At 36.8% G+C, this 17,561-nt stretch overlaps 1 protein-coding gene across 1 annotated transcript in view; it reads right to left on the bottom strand.

Moving 5' to 3' along the window:
- Positions 1–2,689: 2,689 nt before the first annotated feature.
- Positions 2,690–17,561, bottom strand: part of atp10a (ATPase, class V, type 10A) — a 70,362-nt gene continuing 55,490 nt past the window's right edge. The window contains exons 15-21 of the mRNA XM_015394456.1: positions 14,354–14,430; positions 11,864–11,989; positions 11,558–11,758; positions 9,702–9,782; positions 9,469–9,573; positions 8,020–8,207; positions 2,690–7,834 (exon numbers count right to left, since the gene is read on the bottom strand). Coding sequence (XP_015249942.1) covers positions 7,234–7,834; positions 8,020–8,207; positions 9,469–9,573; positions 9,702–9,782; positions 11,558–11,758; positions 11,864–11,989; positions 14,354–14,430 — 1,379 coding nt within the window. The 3' untranslated portion in view covers positions 2,690–7,233. The remainder of the gene's footprint in view (positions 7,835–8,019; positions 8,208–9,468; positions 9,574–9,701; positions 9,783–11,557; positions 11,759–11,863; positions 11,990–14,353; positions 14,431–17,561) is intronic.

Genomic DNA, 17,561 nt, shown 5'->3' with positions numbered 1-17,561 from the left:
CTTATATTTATAAAGCATTCACTCACCTATCAACTTTAGAGACATTCCATTCCTAACCCGCAGGAGTTTGATATAACTTTGGTCGATGTGTTTGCAGCCGTAACAGCCTCTACTCCTCTGGGAAGGCTTTTGATCAGGTTTAGGAGCGTCTTTATACTGTAAAGATTTCAGACCGTTCTCCTAGATAAACATTAGTAATGTGAATAGACAAATTTTTAGCTCCCAGTCTCTGTCATAGTACATCCTAAAATTGTCTAGTAGCAAGGTCAGCCCTTAAAATCTTTACTCAATAACAGCAATTGTCTTTTTTTTCTTCTATAACTGGACTTTATTGATCTTACATTGGAGAAATATATCTCTGCATTTAACCTATCCCCTTGGGGAGCAGTGGGCTGCCATCATGGGGTGCCTAGGGAGCAGTGTGGGGTTAACGGTCTTGCTCAGGGACCCAGAATGGCAGTCTGTGGGAGTGGGGCTTGAACTCAGGATTCCAAGCTCTATGCCCTAACCACTAGGCCACCACTCCCCAAAAGCTTTCGAGGTGAGGTCAGGGTTCTGTAAAGGCCAATCAACCTCACCAAACACTCATCCGTCTCTTCATGGACCTTGATTTGTGTACAGCCATGTTGGAAAAGGAAAGGGCCGTCTCCAAACTGTTCAAACTAAGATGGAAGAATGGAGTTGTCTGAAATCTCTTGGTCTTTTGAAACAATCAGAGTTCCTTTCACCATAACCCAGGGGCCAAAGTCCGTCCCATTGAAACAACCAGGGAACCACCAAACTCTAGACTATCCATCTGATCACTCCATGTACCTCTGCTGCTTTGAGTTCATAAGCCACATGCTTGACACCATGATTTGACCCCTACTTGAGCTTCTGCGTGGTATTTAAACCAAAGTTGGTAATAGTATAGAAATGTGGGTTTAACTGGAAAAAAATGTAAATCTGTATAATCTAGATATTTCTCTTGAAATAGGTGCATTTGCTCATGGATTGAGGAGGTAAGAGAGACATTTTGCCAATGGAACAAGACAATTTTCAATTGCATTGTCTTATTTCAAGTGTACGTTATCTAATTATCTTATTTTAAGAGTAAAAATACTCATTCCATTGGCAAACTATCCAATTTACCTATTAAAATGAAGGGTAAATGCACGTAATTTAAGATTGTTTTGAATAATGTTTTTCCAGTGTTGTAATCAAACCAACCAACCACTGCATCCAATGCAACATCTTTATTGCAGCTGCTCAACCACAGGAAACCAATCCATGAAACTCTCTATGAAAGGTTCTTGCAGATATCGACTCTGCAGGAGGTTTGAGAATGTTTTGAATCAGCATAGCGCCATCATGAAGCTCCTAAGAGCACATTATTCTAGAAACAGCCAGCAGGTGATTATATTAACCTATGACCATGGAAGAGATTGGTAAACCAGATCCACTTTATTTAGATGGTTGAGCAACACACTGTAAATTTGTTACGCTTTTAAAAAGTATAAGTTATCATTTAATTTTCTTAAAAAATATGTGATTTAGAATGGCTTTGTCTCCATTCAAACCCGGTTTTAAAGCCTTGAAGGGCAGCCTAAAGCCCACTGCTCTCATTAAGACAGAAAAAACAAAAAAATGATAGTTCAGGTGTTTTATAAAATATATGAATCAGGAAATTGTCTATATACCAAAATTAACGATTGTTGTGCTCTACTTTAGATTTTAAAGTGGAACATTTTTCTATTTTTTTGTTTTTATTTAAAATGTCAATGTATAATGGATGCATAAAATCCTAATTTAATTTCAGTGTTAAATTATGTTTAAAGTAACAGATTATAATTAAAAATGTCTCCGAAGCTTTACTGGTTGATTTTATTTATTCAGACCCTGCTGGTTTTTAATTAGTTACTCCCTGATCTAGTGCTACAGTGGGGACAATAAGGTACACTGGAAAAAAATCGAAATCTAGATAAGTAATTTTTTTCTTAAAAAAAGTGCAATTGATCTTGGATTAAGGAGGTAAAAGAGACATTTTGCCAATGGAACAAGACAATTTACATTTAAAATAAAACACAATTGCATTGTCTTATTTCAAGTGCATATTATCTAATTATCTTATTTTAAGAGTAAAAATACTCCTTCCATTGGCGAAGTTGTCTCTTACACCGTTTTTAACCATTGTAGCTTGTGAACGCTGCAAAAAATTTAAACCAAAGTAGGTCATTTCTTTCTTACAATAAGTGCATTTTTTCTTGAATTTACCAATGGAACAAGACAGTATACATTTAAAATAAGAAAAAACAATTCCCTTATTTCAAGTGCATATTATCTAATTATCTTAATTTAAGAGTAAAAATACTCATTCCATTGGCAAAGTATCCAATTTACCTACTCAAATTACGGGTAAATACACTTAATTTAAGACATTTTCTTTTTCCAGTGTATTTAGTCAGTGACTGATTGTGCAAGTTGTCCTACTTAGAAGGATAAGAGGTCTGTAATCAATCAATGAGCTTAAAAGTCCCTTATACAGTATGACAGGTTTAACATCACTCAGATAAATGCATCAAAACAAGGATACAGTGAATAAAACATATCATTTGCAATATAAACAGATTTGCTGCCCATGAAAACAATATTGTTAAAGTTATGCTTTATTCTTGGCATTTTATTTTGATCCCAGGCAGAAAATTTGAAATAACGGAAATCCGATCCTTGCTAATTTCCACATTCTTTATTGAACCGATACAATTCACAATTTCCTCCTAACTTTTTACTCACAAGAAACTGGCTGGAAAAGTTATTTACACCAAAGAACAAAAAGCAGACGATCCCCCTCTTTATGTATGTCTGTTAGTGTAGAGAAAATCAATAGGAATAACCTCCCAAAAAAAAAAAAAACCAAACAATTATCACTTTAAGCTGTATAAAAGCTTAATGTTGCAATAGGTAGAAATCAGCAATGCAGCAGAACTCGACAGCTTTTTTCTGGCACACACGGTGTGAAGCAAAGAGTACAGGATGAGTAGAAGAGATGAGACAGAACAGACTGAGGAGTCTCAATCTAGACAACATACCAGAGAACGAAGTTGTGTGCAAAAGTAATGGAAAAAAACAAACACGAGGAGCAGAAGACACCACTCAGCCTCATAAATATCTGTACAAACAAAAAATGCTCAATCATATCCAAACAGATTCAGCACTTTCTTATCCAGTGTCAAGGCACATAGTGTTGCTAAGAAAAATAAGTCAGATATAAATTATCTTTGGTATTTGGTTTACTTTTTACAAAATTACACTGAACTACGTCAAAACCAGTTAAAACGTTGCTACCAAAGCTTCGCAATAAAATGGCTGAATTTGGGCAAATTCCCATACCCGGTTGGAACATATTAATCTTTTGGTTTAAAAAAAAAAAAAAAAAAAAAAAGCAGAATAACACCCCACAATTTCTGTTAGCCTATTGTGTTGCAACAATAACATTGTGCCACAACAGAAATTCTCCATGACTGGTCTGATAAAGTTTTAAAGTGCAAATGTTTCAGGAATCTCATGTGGAAAGACCGTCCAGCCCTGGGGATTTGGTTTACAGCGAAAAACTGGCAGGAAGATACAGATAAGCGAAACACAAGCATGTAAGACGCTCCCAATATGACATTCCAAGGAGCTGGGAATGAACTGCACCGTCAAAAATGATATTATACCTGCTCATTTGGTTCTTAGTTATCAAGTTAAAAGCCACAAAAATACAAATTAAGCTTAACTTAGACTGGAAAGAAATGTTGCCTCCTAGAGGCTCAAAATGTCACCAATATATCCCACTTGTAAGAAAAAAACCAAAAACATGAAACATGACTTTACAGCTGGTAAACAGGAGAACACCTTAAGGCCAAGAGCAGTGACTCACTGGAGGTTTTACTGGTTTTCATTAACATAGGCTTCAAGGCCCCTTTATCTTTGGACTGAAATAAAGTTGCTACAGCTTCACAGAAACTTTAAAATATGTTTCTGAAGACAATTTTAATCTGTGAAAACCTTTACTTTGCAAAGGCTGCTAACTTTAACTGTATTCTGTTTGCTGGTTGAGAGCAATTTTACAGCAAGAAAACAGTTAGCTTAGCATTAAAGGCTAGCAGTAAACCTGTTAGAAGCTCACAGCCTAGCTCTTCTAAAACCTGCTATGACTTTAGAAGAGCCAAACCCAAAGAGAAAACCCAAATAAGTATCTAGACAACAGCATATTTCTTTCTTGATATAATAAAAGGACATAAATTTGTTTTTAAATAAACACTGCTATATGGCTTTTCTTAGCTAGAGCTAGCTAGTAGCAAGGTCAGCCCTTAAAATATTTTCTCAATAACAGCAATGCTTCTTATATCTTATCAAAAAGGTACTTAAACCCCAACATCTGTGCAGTTTGAGTAAAAAAAACAACCTCAAATTAATTTGATTTTCCCTCACTTTTTATCTTGGCAATGTCTGTTTCTTTAAGTCACACAAATACTCAAATTACTGGCCTAGAGCTGATATCTTTTTTATGATTACTGGCACACTTCTGTATTAACTCCTGTTTATTTTTATCCCAAAGATGATTTTAGAAATAAAAGCCTATAATTTGGCAAATAACATCCAAAAAACTGGAAAAAAAGACTTACTAAAATAACTATTTAAATCCAAACACCACTAAAACAAACAACTGTGGGGTTTTTAACAATAGAGGCCCGATTATTATTTTCCTTTAACTGAAATTAGCTGTCAGTGCAGAGAAATCCACTGAGTCAGCAAAACGACATGTCATTTCAATTAGTCTTATTTAAGGTGGTTTGATCCACCTTCCTTTTATGTGGCTAACTACAGCACCATGACCAATGGCAGCCAGGAAATCTGATTGGTTTCTTTTTAAAACATTTGGTGCGATTGTGTGAAAATGACTTCAGATTTAAAACTGTCCAGTTGTTGGAAGACACAAACGTTCAGCAGCATTCCTGATAAATAAATGTAGCACTTTTATAGGTTATAGATTAACAACCTCCAGTTTTTCTGGGCTTTGACCATGAGACGACCAAAAATTGTTTTCTCTAGCCACGGGCTGCTTGATAAGAAGCTTAAAATATTTCGCCAAATATCTTGCCCCCAGTTAGAAAACTGATGAAAAGACTGGGATCCTAGGATCATCAAGTCTCCATAACAACCATTCAAAGCGATCTCCATGCCGCCAAGATGTTTGTAAGTCCTAACATAACAAATGTAAAAATGGCATTAGCTAATATCTACTGGAATGAGTAGAGGAAGTGTGTATTTTACTCAAATGAGACTGAAATCAGAAAATAAATTTGCCAAAGCAATTTAGATTCCTTGCAAACAAAGAGGGAGGATCTGTGATGCTGTGGGCCTGTTTCTCTTCCTTAAAAACAGTTAAAGTGCGAGGCATCATGGACTCTGGAAGGTTTCTAAATAAAGACGGTCGGGGTAAACCAATGAACAGAAATAAGGGGGAAATTTGAATTTTGAAAGTAAAAAGTGGAAATTATTCCCACTTAATGAAAGTCTTAAATCTAAAAGTGTGCATAAAAAGGTTATTGTGCAGTTAAGGCTTTAAGGCTTCTTAATCCTGTTTTGAAAACTGTTGTTTACCCTTAAACCAGGGTCTCAGCATTTAAAAATAAACGTGAAATTAAAACGATTTGCACTGTTGAACTGTGGACACAGACTGAAATCAACGATCTGTTTATCAGTTACTGCAGCGCAAATACGTTGTCAAAATTGTACTGAAAAAAAGCTGAGCTCACTGATCACACCCAGTCATAGTCAGATTGGGTATAAAAGCAGCAGAGGATCTAAGAGGATTTTCCTTGGTAGTCATTCCAGCAAGGATTCAAGGTCACTGTGGTGTCTGTTCCAGGTTTTAATGCCCCTACAGGCTGAGCTGACAGGAAACGACCTCCCAAACAACTCAGCAGTGTAATGTCTTCATTCTCTCCCTGTGCGAAGTCACCTGATCAATAATGAGATGCATATCTGTTAAGACCTAAAAGCGTCTCAGGAGGAAAACTAAAAACTTTCAGATTTTCCAGTTCAAATCTATGAAGTAAATGACTTATCTGAACACAGAAAAGTACCTTATGCATAAAGAGGAAAATACCAAAGAAATAAAAAAAAAGAAAACAATTAAAATGATTAAAAAAAGAAATATTGTGCAAATTGAGTATTAGTAGCATACAACCCCTGGCAATATGAAGAAACTATTCTTTCTGATGTTTTTTGGTTTTTACTTGAAGCAATAGGGGAAATGTAAATTATACCACTTTTTTTTTAAGATCAAGCAGAGGAAGCACTGTAAGTGTTAACAGGCTGTGCTGACAACAGCACTTATTGCTGTAGAGGATTTACTGAGAAAGGAGGACTCAAAGTGTCAGCTTCTGAGCAAATCAGGCTGTGGGAGAGTGCAGCTAACAGGAAGGCTAACACCACTTTAATTTTTTATTTTTAAATCTGTTGGACTTTCTGGATTTGAAAATGTTTACAGCTCTACAAAGATGAAATAAAGCTGAGAATAAAGATACAAATAGAAACGGACAGTGTTGTAATATTAATACTGGTCATGCTAACGTCAACCATATTAGCCAAAATGCTACTTTTTAAATTGCAATAAAATAATATTCTGTCTTCGTTTTAAAATAAGACATGTAATAAAATTCCATGTTATGACAACAGGTTTTCCCGACAGATGACATGTTGTTGCTTCTTCTCTTATAAATATTAATGAATAATAATTAGTAATAAAAACGCCTTATCAGGGAAGGAAGGCTAGAAAAATATCTATTTCTTTTTATCACAGATTTTTAAAGAGAAATTAGAGGTGATAAAAATTGACTTAGGTCAATGTCTCAAAAAATATTTAAAAATGAAATATCGAAGAGCAGAAATCCAATTTAAAGGTGAATAAAAAGGTCTTCAAAGCTGATTAGTCCAACTCTACAATAAACTATTAAAGCGATAAAATAAGCACTGGAGGGGGGTTTTGTAGTTGTTTGTGGCTCTAATCAGGTGTTTTATAGTGTTTCCTCTACTTGACCCTAAAAAAAGAGTCATTAAACACAACAGCAATACAAAACAATAAATGTTTATGTATTTCAGAGAATGTTTAGCTGCTAAATGTTTTAATGTTAGATGGTAAAACTACTGACTCTACTTAAAGACAAGCTGCATCATAGTTTTTGCCAGAGGTTGCACTGTGAGACATCATAAGGCAGTGTGTAGACCCGGTTCTGCCGCCTGCAGGGTTCTTTGTGCTGGCTGAACCCTCTGGTCGGAGCAGAGTTCTCCTTCTGAGCTCCTTGTGTATTTAACAGACTGTGAGGCTCTGTCAGCGGGCAGGTTCAGGTGGATGCTGTCGGCCCGTGAGACCAGAGGTGTGGAAGTGATCCTGCTGGACAGACTCTGGTCGGATGGCTGTAAAGTCTCATCCAGACAATCTTTGCTGGACCTGCAGGACAGCTGAGGACTGTTTCTGCTGTATGAAGGAATGTTTGGTTCTGAAGGGGCTTGTGGGTGGAGGTCTGTGGGGTGTTTCTCACAGCGTGAAGACACCAACGGGCTTTTTTGACCCTTTTCTTTATTAGTTTGTAACACAGAACCCTGTTTTTCCTTTGATGCGCTCTTCTGGCAATCTTTGGGCTTGTTGAGCGACAGGAAGTGGGGCTCAGGGCTCAGCGGTGATCCCATCTTGACCCTGCTCAGACTGAGGATGTTCCTGCGGGTGTCGGACGGGAGCTTATCTAACTGCCTTCCAGCTTGCACCGGGCTGGGAAACAGCGTGCCTTGACACGCCCTGTAGAAATATCTGGAACAGAAAATAAAGCCAGACATCAGGACATACTTCAGCGCTACTCCCAACGATTAATGTCAGGCTCCTGGAGCAAACAAGACCATCTGGTGTCAATAAAATAAATATTTTTTTCAAAACACAGATAATAAATATTTTAGAGACCACATGCTTTAACTTATCTGCAAATAAGCAAAACGTACCGAGGCAGCAGCGCGGTCACAGGTGTGATGGTGCATAGCAGGTAGAAGAGAGGGTCCTGCAGCAGCCTCTGCATGGTCCAGTAGGGGTTAGAGGGGGAGTAGCAGGTGGGACAGGAGGCATTGTAGCACAGAGCAGCGGTGAAGAACAAGGCGACACTGAAGGCTATCGACAGCCAGTTCATCCAGGTCTGCAGAGGAAGTTTACAAAAACAAAACAATTGCTCATCTAATGGGAATCAATACAGCACAATTTAAAACAAGTTAGAGGGGGAGATAGAGCACGAAGGATGGATTCATACGAGAAAAAAGGGACGACCGGATTAAAACCAGACATGTTTCCCACTGGTACCTACCTTTTCCGGTAGGTTAATGTAATTGTGTTTTCCTTAATGTAGTTGCGCTTTGCTTTATGTAGTTGCGATTTCCTTAATGTAGTTGCGCTTTTAGATTTGTAGTTGCTATTTGCACTTCAGGGCCACCGTAGAGAGGCATGGTTGTGTATGTTCAAAAATATAGCTTGTTGGAACCTTTAAATCTGCAGCAAGGAAAGGTTCAAAATGTGTGGTGGGTTGTTTACTCTCACTGTTTCAAATAAAACTGCTTGTGTTAGTATTTATCACAATTGTGCACAAAATTCTGACTTCATATGCCATGATGCTTTCTTTCAAGTCAAAATTAGTTTTATTAATAAAACAGCTATTTCTATCATTTGTCAAACAGGTTGGTGTCACAGAAAAAAGCAGCATTTGTTGAAGTTTTGCTCAAATATTTCATAATTCTAGCAATGTTTGTGATGTGGTGTGTAGTTTGGGGTGTCGAAGGAGACAGACTCAAATAAACATGTCTCCAAATATGATTTCTTTTTGTATAAAAAAATTTATTTAAAAAATTGTAATCAGTTTCCACTGCATATCTTACTGAAAGACTGTCGTTTCTGTCTGTGTTTTTGGAGTATAACTTTGGACCTTTTTTGTTTAAATAGTTTATCCAACTTTTTTCACATTTTGAACTGCAAAATCAGAGCTGAAGCCCACTGAAAACCTTAAATTCACTATATGCAGCACATGGTGGGTGGACACACACGCCCTCAGAGCTGCAGCAAAGCACACTGGCTGATCCGACAGCATGTGATTACAATGGGTCATTAAATTGGATTCCAGGCATTAATTACAGGCTCATAGCTACTGAATGGAGGAAGTGAAAAGTGTTCTCGCTGCTGTCACTTAAAATACCAAGTGAGGGGCTTGGAAGCAAAAACTGTCTGAAATGCATCCAAGAAAATACAATTAAAAAAAGGGGGGGGTGAAAGCAGGCTTTGGAGAGGGCCAATCAGCAGAGAAACAAAGAATTTTGGGGGCTATTGAATGAATTTTCTGATTGAGTGTTCACACAAAGCAGGATTGCTAATGAAGCTGCAGAAACTATCAGAGTTTAAAGCAGGAGGCTTACCCAGGTTTTGGTCTCAATCCCTAAATGCACCAGGATGGTGAATAAAGCTATAGCTGTGATGGGAGTCCCCCATGTAAACAGATCCACGTCTGAGTCAGCGTAGGCCTGAGGGGCGGTTAGCAGGAGATCAGGGTGGAGACAGAGGGAACCACGAGTAAGAAACAGCACCCAACACAAAACAAAACTTAAAATAAAAACAGAGACAAGCTGAAGGAGATCAAATTGTGACTCACAAAGTAAGGAATGAAGAAGCACACCAGGCTCTGGTAAAAGGCGTCGATCATGTTCATCCAGAACATGTATGGCTTATATTCCTGCAAAATAGATATAACAACTCCCAGTTAAACAGCTCACCTTTAAAGCTAAAGCAATATTTTCATTGTTTCTTTTAATGTCCTCTAATGAATTTGTCTATCTAATCCATTACGGTTTCAAACAGTAGAAAAAATATCAATGATAGAGATGTTAGCTGTAGTTCTACTCTAACTTTCTCCGAATTGCTGGCAGCAAAAATTGAATCCAAACCAGACTGCAATCAAAGAATAAGTATCAGTTGAACATGCAATTCGTAAAACTCAATCTGTGAAATAAAATAGTATCTAGTTTAGGCATCAGCAAACTTCACGACCTTGAGAGCCATTCTTCAACCTTGGTGCCAGTAAACAAAACTGGGTTAGAGTCATTACAAAAAAAGTAAAAAAAATGATCCACTGGATTTTGTTTCCAACTTTGAAGACATTTCGCTTCTCAAAAGCTTCTTGGATGGTAAGCGAAACGTCTTCAGACATGGAAACAAAGTCCAGTGGATTGTTTTTTAATTTTTTTTTTTTTTTTTGGAATGATTATGACCTTGATAACTGAGAATCTTCATCAGCAAAGTTTAAAGTCACAAAAGTAACATTTAACAAACTAGCATTTGTTGGTTTCCTTTTTTAAAGATATATCTTATAGAAAATGTGTTTTTATGTTCAACTAAAAGTACAGCAAGTAAATTTTTTGGTATTAGGTTCCAACATAAAGAAAACCATAAACAATGTGTAAAAGGAAATTAAAAAAAAAATGTTTGCAACAAAAACATTACCCTAAAATTACACATTTAAAAAAACAATAGTCCTTACATTATTTGTGCCATTGTTTGGTGATGTATTTAATTAAAAAAAGACAAGGAAAAAAGATAAAAAAGCAAAATGTCTTTTTAACCACTTATTGGCTAAAGTTAAGGTCTGACATGGGGCTTCATAGCTGCTGGATTCGGACCCCTGCTCTACTTTATAACTGTTAATTAAGAAACTTCTTTCCTTATTGTTGGGATTTCCAACTCAAAGTGTTGCTATGAAGCCTTTCCCTCATTCAAGCTTTTCCATCATAATGTGCTTCATTTATTACATCTACAACATCTTATACAGTCCACCTTTTAAAACCCTTCAAAAATGTCTACAATCTAAAATTGCTTAATAAGAAGACGTAATCAACTTATGCCAGTTAATGTAAGATACATAAAATGTATTTAAGTTGTAGTCAGGTACTTGCCAAAGAGCCGATGCTTGTTGGACAGATAAAAGCCATTTTCTTAGGTCTGTGAAATTTTTTTCTTGTACTTTTTCTAGAAAATGGTTGTAGAATTTTAGAAGCACAATAATGAGCAGAAATATACATAAGACAGTGCTAAAAATGTAATAAGTGGAAACTAAATATAGAGAATACAAAGAAAGAATTTTCTTCAAAAAAAAAAAAAAAAGTAGTACGACTCGGAGCGGTGATAGTCTGGATTAAAAAAACTCAAATCTATGGGTCTATGTCTCTAAGAATCACACTTTTAGTTATATCCAATAATGATAACCGGGTTAATTGCTAACAAAGATGTTTAAAGGAAGCTTATAGAAACATTTTAACCATTTGTCTTAAATAAATGCCGTTTCTTTCGCCTCCAAAAATCATTCAACTGAATGCTACGCTGCTGGGATGTTAAAGTAGAACAATGCATGAACATCGGATACAACAAACTGAAAGGAATTTAAGAAAATATGTGAAAAATTGTGGTTTATAAACAGTTAGAGAGCTCTTAGTGAGATATAATGTCAGAACGGACCTCTGAGTTCTGGCCATTCACGTAGAGCTGAGGTAGTTGCTGGAGCGTCTCTTCTGACACGTCCTTGTCCAGAGTGCCGGTGATAAGTTGAGGAAAGGCAGAGAACATCAGGTTGAAGAAGATGAGATACCACTGGTCGATCATAGCCGAGCCAGAGAAGCCGCAGTAGAACTGATACCAGAAGACGATCGCCACAAACATCTGCAGGACAAACACCAAAACAAAACAAAACAAAGGGAGGAACTGATGTGAGGAACTTTTACAATGGGTTTTTAATTCAAATGTGCAGCAGTTAAATGGGCTCACAGCGTTCTTGTAGAAGAAATACAGGATCATGTTTGCCAGTCGGGAATAGCACCAGTGTCCGTGCACCAGCAGGAGCTTCTGCAGATAGCGGAAACGTGGGAGAGCAAAGTCGCTCGCCATCACTGCCTGAAAAAACAACCAGAGGTGACCCCGATTCAGCATCATCCTCCTCCAGTCGTCATCATCTCTAGTCCCACGCCACTAAACCGCCTCTGTTTAATCAATCTGTAATTGGTGTAATCTTTCCAAGGCCATAAAACATAAACGGATTGTGTACCAACTGGGATTGGCTACTGTAGCAGGACAATATTGTCAGCCTCATTCATCAACCTTCCCTGAAGACGGCCTTCCGATAGGGATTCTGCTAACTCCTCATTAAAAATAAAACCATCAAAATTCTCAACACCAGAAACCCTGTTTACATTGTGTTCAGCTCTTATAAAAGCCTCCTAACAACTAGTCAGACAAATCAGCCTAATAATAATAAAAAACAAAAACGCAGTCCTAAAATAGAGAGTATTTTCAGAGTAACCAAGCTAAATCAGGAGTCACACAAGAGGTAAACAGTCTACCTGTGAGTTAATAATTTTCATTGAAATTATTCTCTGCTTTGAAAAGCTAAACATTTTTTTTGTTAGAGAACATTGTAGAAAAAAAAAACATAGTAAAGAAAAAGGAAGGCAGCAGCTGGTCAGTTACAAATATCTGGAAGTACACTTGCACCTTAATCATATTTATCTTGATATACTGTATATACCTGGATATACTGTATATATATTGCTTATTCATAATGCAACTTTTTCCTCCCTGTTTGCACCTTCTGTAACTTCTGCCAATATGTGACGAGTGAATTTCTCCGCTGTGAGATCAATAAAGCTCATCTAATCTAATCTAAGATTCAAGGTATCAGGTTGAAAAAATTTTATCCCGATTTTTGATCTTAGTTTACGCTGTATCCGGCTCTGCAAACAAATACCTAACCTTTATAATCAATTAGTGAATTTACACAACCTCCGCACGACAGCAGAGAGCGGACAGCAAAAAAAAAAAAGAAAAAAAAAAAAGAAACTTGTTGCCAAAAGCTAGAGCAAGTCAATATACAGAAATCGCAGTGGATTTTCAAAAGAATTCACTAAAGATGGATCAAATTTTATTACAGTCCTTTTGTTAAATCAACACATTTGTGAATATATTTACATTTGTGTGTAGGTATTAGCAATTACACACATTCAGAACAGGAAAAAAGCTCAGTATGAAGCAGCCTGAGGCTGAGATCTCTGCAGGAAGTTATCTGGGAATCTCCATTGGCCAACTCATCTGAAACTGGATATTTTACAAAACCAGACAGGAAGGACATATCCACAGCACAGGCATAACTTTATGAAGGACTTCTGTGGACATGTCACTGACAATAATCTCTGCTTTTTTTCCCCCTTTCCGCTCATTTTCTTTAACCAAAGGTAACAGAGGTTGGGTGCAGCTATCTGTGCTGAGAGCGTTTTTCAGTCGGTGGATCTATTGCTTTGAGAGATCTACTTCGATGTTTAGGTAAAAGATAGACTGTTTGGTTAAAATAATTAGAGATCATACCACTGAAAAATCAGTTTGTTAGATATGCAGAATTTTTTCAGTTAAAAATGGCAACAGATTGTAAATTTATACAAGTTAGTATTATAATGCAAGAAGGTTGAGAAAACATAGTTTGTTCTTCTTTATTAGTTAAAAAATCTTGGCTTCTCAGAGCACCATGACTCCCAGTTACAGGTTTAAAATTAACAAGTTTTCTTGTTGTACAGATGGAATCGGGCTGCAGAGCTTCTACATATCTTGAAATGTAGTTTCTGGCATCATCATATTAGTAAAGAGGTTCATAAATCTTTTTAAAAAGAGAAATAGGAAGAGCTGCAGATTTAAAGGTAGAACAGATTTACTGAGATATTCAACATGCAATAAAATATATCTCCAAGTTTACCAGAAAGTTTACAAGAAATAAATATGCTATGCTATATTTAAAATGCAGCATATCCATATTTTTTCTGGATGATTGAATTGAAATTGTATTTCTAGGGAAGCATGATATATCGATTTTGGCATTGGAATCGGCAGTTAATCGTTATGAAAGTGTTCGGGTTGAGTAACTGTAGGCCCATCACCTACCACCCGAGTGTCCCCACCCACTTTAATCAGAAAGTTACACCCTTGATCCACAGATTTATAGCAGATTCCAAAGATATTCAGAGACCTTATATGTGAAACGGACACAGAAGAGCTCAAACTGTGCTGCTTCTCTCTGCTCAGTCTCCTGACTCGGCACAACATAAGCCGATCTATTTATAGCCCTTTGACTTAACCTTAACTTAACTTGGGAAAACACAACAAAAACAACAACAACAAAAAAAACGAATAAAATATAGAAAGAAAAATATTTTCCTCCACATTCATGTCTCTATCCCAGGATCTCCATCTGCTGCTTACTGAGTTCACCCTTACCTGCATGCCCTCCTGCCCAGATATCCCCACGCCGACGTCCGCTACCTGGATCATGCTGACATCATTAGCTCCGTCACCTGTGATTAATGAGGTAGGGGGAAAGACACAAAACAGTCCCTCAGAGCAAGAAAGATGCAGAAATGATAATTAGTCAGATGGGAGATGCTGAGAGCCTGGAGGCATTAAAATGTTGTGTCATCACATAAGATGGTCAAGCTTACAAAGAAAGATAGACCTCGTCAAACAATAGATTAGATTAATGATGGCGCTCCTTTTTTGCAGTCTAGTGCTGAATATCAGTTTCTTTTGTGTTCTCGTGTTGAAAAGCAGAACCAGAGGTGACCTAACAAGCTCTTCTTGGTATTGGAAAACAAATAACTAAGCAAACAGTCATTTATTGCATGTTTGTATATCTGAAAAAGGCAATTCGTGTTTATATAGTAAATAAACTGCATGATGCTGCTGCTTCTTATTCCTTAAGAGGTCTTTTCTTATATCTTCTTGGTTTTTAAAAATATATATTATCAGGCTAAAGCTTCATAAAGAAGCATGACAACAGTGAAGAAACTTCAAAATAAACAAAAGTGATTTTTATAACAGATTACTATGAGGAACAGAGTAGAGATAGACCACTGCTTTAGGCCATCGTTAGTATTTTTTTTTACCTTGGTTTAGCTTCTACGTTCAATTGCATAGATTCATCACTGCATTAAGGAGCCTTGCTTTGAGTTCATGTGAGGATATTCAATGCTGCTCCCTCCATCTGCCATCCATTGTTAATGTTTTATTTGTTATTGTCTAATTTTTAACATCTAAACAAGGGAAAAAAGCTATATAGATTCTAAGAATCAGTCCCAAAATATCAGCAGCACACATCGGGGGATGGTTAGACTAATGTCCAAATTATCTGGCTTAAAATGCCAATATTAGTTGTTCTCTAGAAAAGAGGAACATCATTAACAATCAGAGCAAGATGCCAGTCTGTCCAATCAAAGCCCTTCCAGCAAGAATTAAGAACCTGGATCCATCCAGTTATAGAGGTGACAACTATTCTGAGTAGGAGTCAAGGACATTTGGAAATAATTCATTTGTAGCATCATTTTTATTAATGCAATGATACAAATTATGATTAACATTTGTTTTTTTTATCATCACTTTTCCATCTCCACTGTATCCTCCAGTGCTATTCCTTTAATTTTGGCAACTTTGTCATTAAAATCCATCTTTACGCATCTGCATAAAGGACTGAGATAATTCATCTGACTGTTGGCAAGCTGACTATCAAATGGAGGATCTGAGATTTTACAGCCAACCAAATATTGATTCCTGTAGGCCTTTCATTTGAAATTACAGTCTTACAAATATTCAAAATACTTTTCTAATCAACAAACTCGCACTAAGGTAAGGCATCAGAGTAGATTTTTAAAAATATGGCTTCCAGCTTCTTTACAGGCAGAAAAAAAAAGTTAGAAGTTTATTTCAGGTTTCTAAGGCTACGTTCACACAGCAGCCTGAAGTGACCCAAATCTGATGTTTCTGCTCATATGCGACTTGTATCTGATCTTTTCATGGCTGTCTGAATAACACAGATCCAATTTTTTCCAGTGCAACCCAGGCCACTAGGTTATGTGGTCCTGAATCCGATACGAATCTGATCTTTTCAAATGCGACTTGTGTGCAAAGGTGTCAAGTACAAATACTTTGTTACTGAACTGAACTTTGTTACTGAAAAGTACACTTTTTAGGGATCTATACTTTACTCCATTACTTATTTTTCTCCTGACTTCTTCTCATTACATTTTCACTCAAGTATCTGTACATATCATTCCTTACATTTAAAAAAAAAACCTTACTCGTTACTCTTTGGTTCGGTTTAATGTTTATAAATATTTATTTCACGTCATGTGCGCCATCCAATGCAGATCATTGGCGCCACCCACATCTAGTGAAAACTAGTGTGATTGGATGAGTCATATAACGCAAACACTCATTGGTTAGCTAAAGGAAATCATCAGAAAAAAAGCAGGAGGTCTCAAACAATTTTTCCAAAAGTCAAAAAATTTAGCTTTCAATCCATATAGTGGCATCTGGCTGTTTTTTTTTTTAAAGCTTACTTTATACTTTTATACTTTAAGTAGTTTTTGGAGCACATACTTTTTCACTTTTACTTGATTAAAGAGGTCAAGCTGATACTTCAACTTTTACCAGAGTGTTATAGATAGTGCAGTATCTATACTTCCACTTAAGTAACAAATGTGTGTACTTTTGACACCACTGCTTGTGTGTGAACGTTCAGGTCACATTTATCCAACCTAAACATCATTAATACACAACAAAGGTCACTATTCTGTGTCTTGCTATGCAGAAGTGGGAAAAAAAAAAAAACAACCATGGCGGATGATAATGCAAAGAGCAGTCTTTTTTTTTTTTTTTGAAACCATCTTGAAAAGATTGAGTTTTTAAGGTTGGGAAAGATTGCTAGACGAGCTCCAGCGCTACCGTCCATGTTTACTTCCCTAAACAAAGAGCAGGCTTGCTTGTGATTTTATTGCGTTCTCTACTGCGCATGCGGGACACTTAGGTTGTATGACTGCAATTCATGCAGGAGATTACATACAAGTCGCAAATACTTGGAAGTGTGAAGGCAATGCAAAAATAATAATAAAAAAAAAATAATAAAAAATCGGATTTTACACAAAAAAAAAATCAGAATTTAGCATTAAGGCCTGCAGTGTGAAGGCAGCCTTTTATTAATCAGACGGATTTGATATCAAAACCAATTAATTTTGTATACTTAGTATGAAAATGGCAGTTTAATTTGGATATACATATATATATTATCACACAATAAAACATTTTTTTTTTATATTTATATTACCGTAATTTCACGACTATAAGGCGCATATAAACGTCTTTTTTTCCCCTCAAAATGTGCGGTGCGCCCTATGGTGCGGTGCGCCCTATGGTGCGGTGCGCCCTATATGTGTTGTTACTGCGGACTTTTGAGACCACCTCACTGAGGAGATGATGAAAGAGTGGCTGAATGTAAGGAGACCAGCTGTTTTCTTTTCCACTCATCACCATCGCTGTTAATATGCAACTCCATGCGTGCCCATCTCACAGCTGATGTGAAAAACATGGTGAATCAAATGAACGCTGTGCTTGCAGTTATTCAACCGCTTAACATTGGTGTGAACCGGACACAGCA

Source organism: Cyprinodon variegatus, unplaced genomic scaffold (assembly GCF_000732505.1).
Source record: "Cyprinodon variegatus isolate N-32 unplaced genomic scaffold, C_variegatus-1.0 Scaffold686, whole genome shotgun sequence".
In the NCBI taxonomy this organism is placed as follows: domain Eukaryota; kingdom Metazoa; phylum Chordata; class Actinopteri; order Cyprinodontiformes; family Cyprinodontidae; genus Cyprinodon; species Cyprinodon variegatus.
The sequence above is the reverse complement of the archived record's forward strand: the minus strand, read 5'-3'. Positions and strand labels throughout refer to the sequence as shown.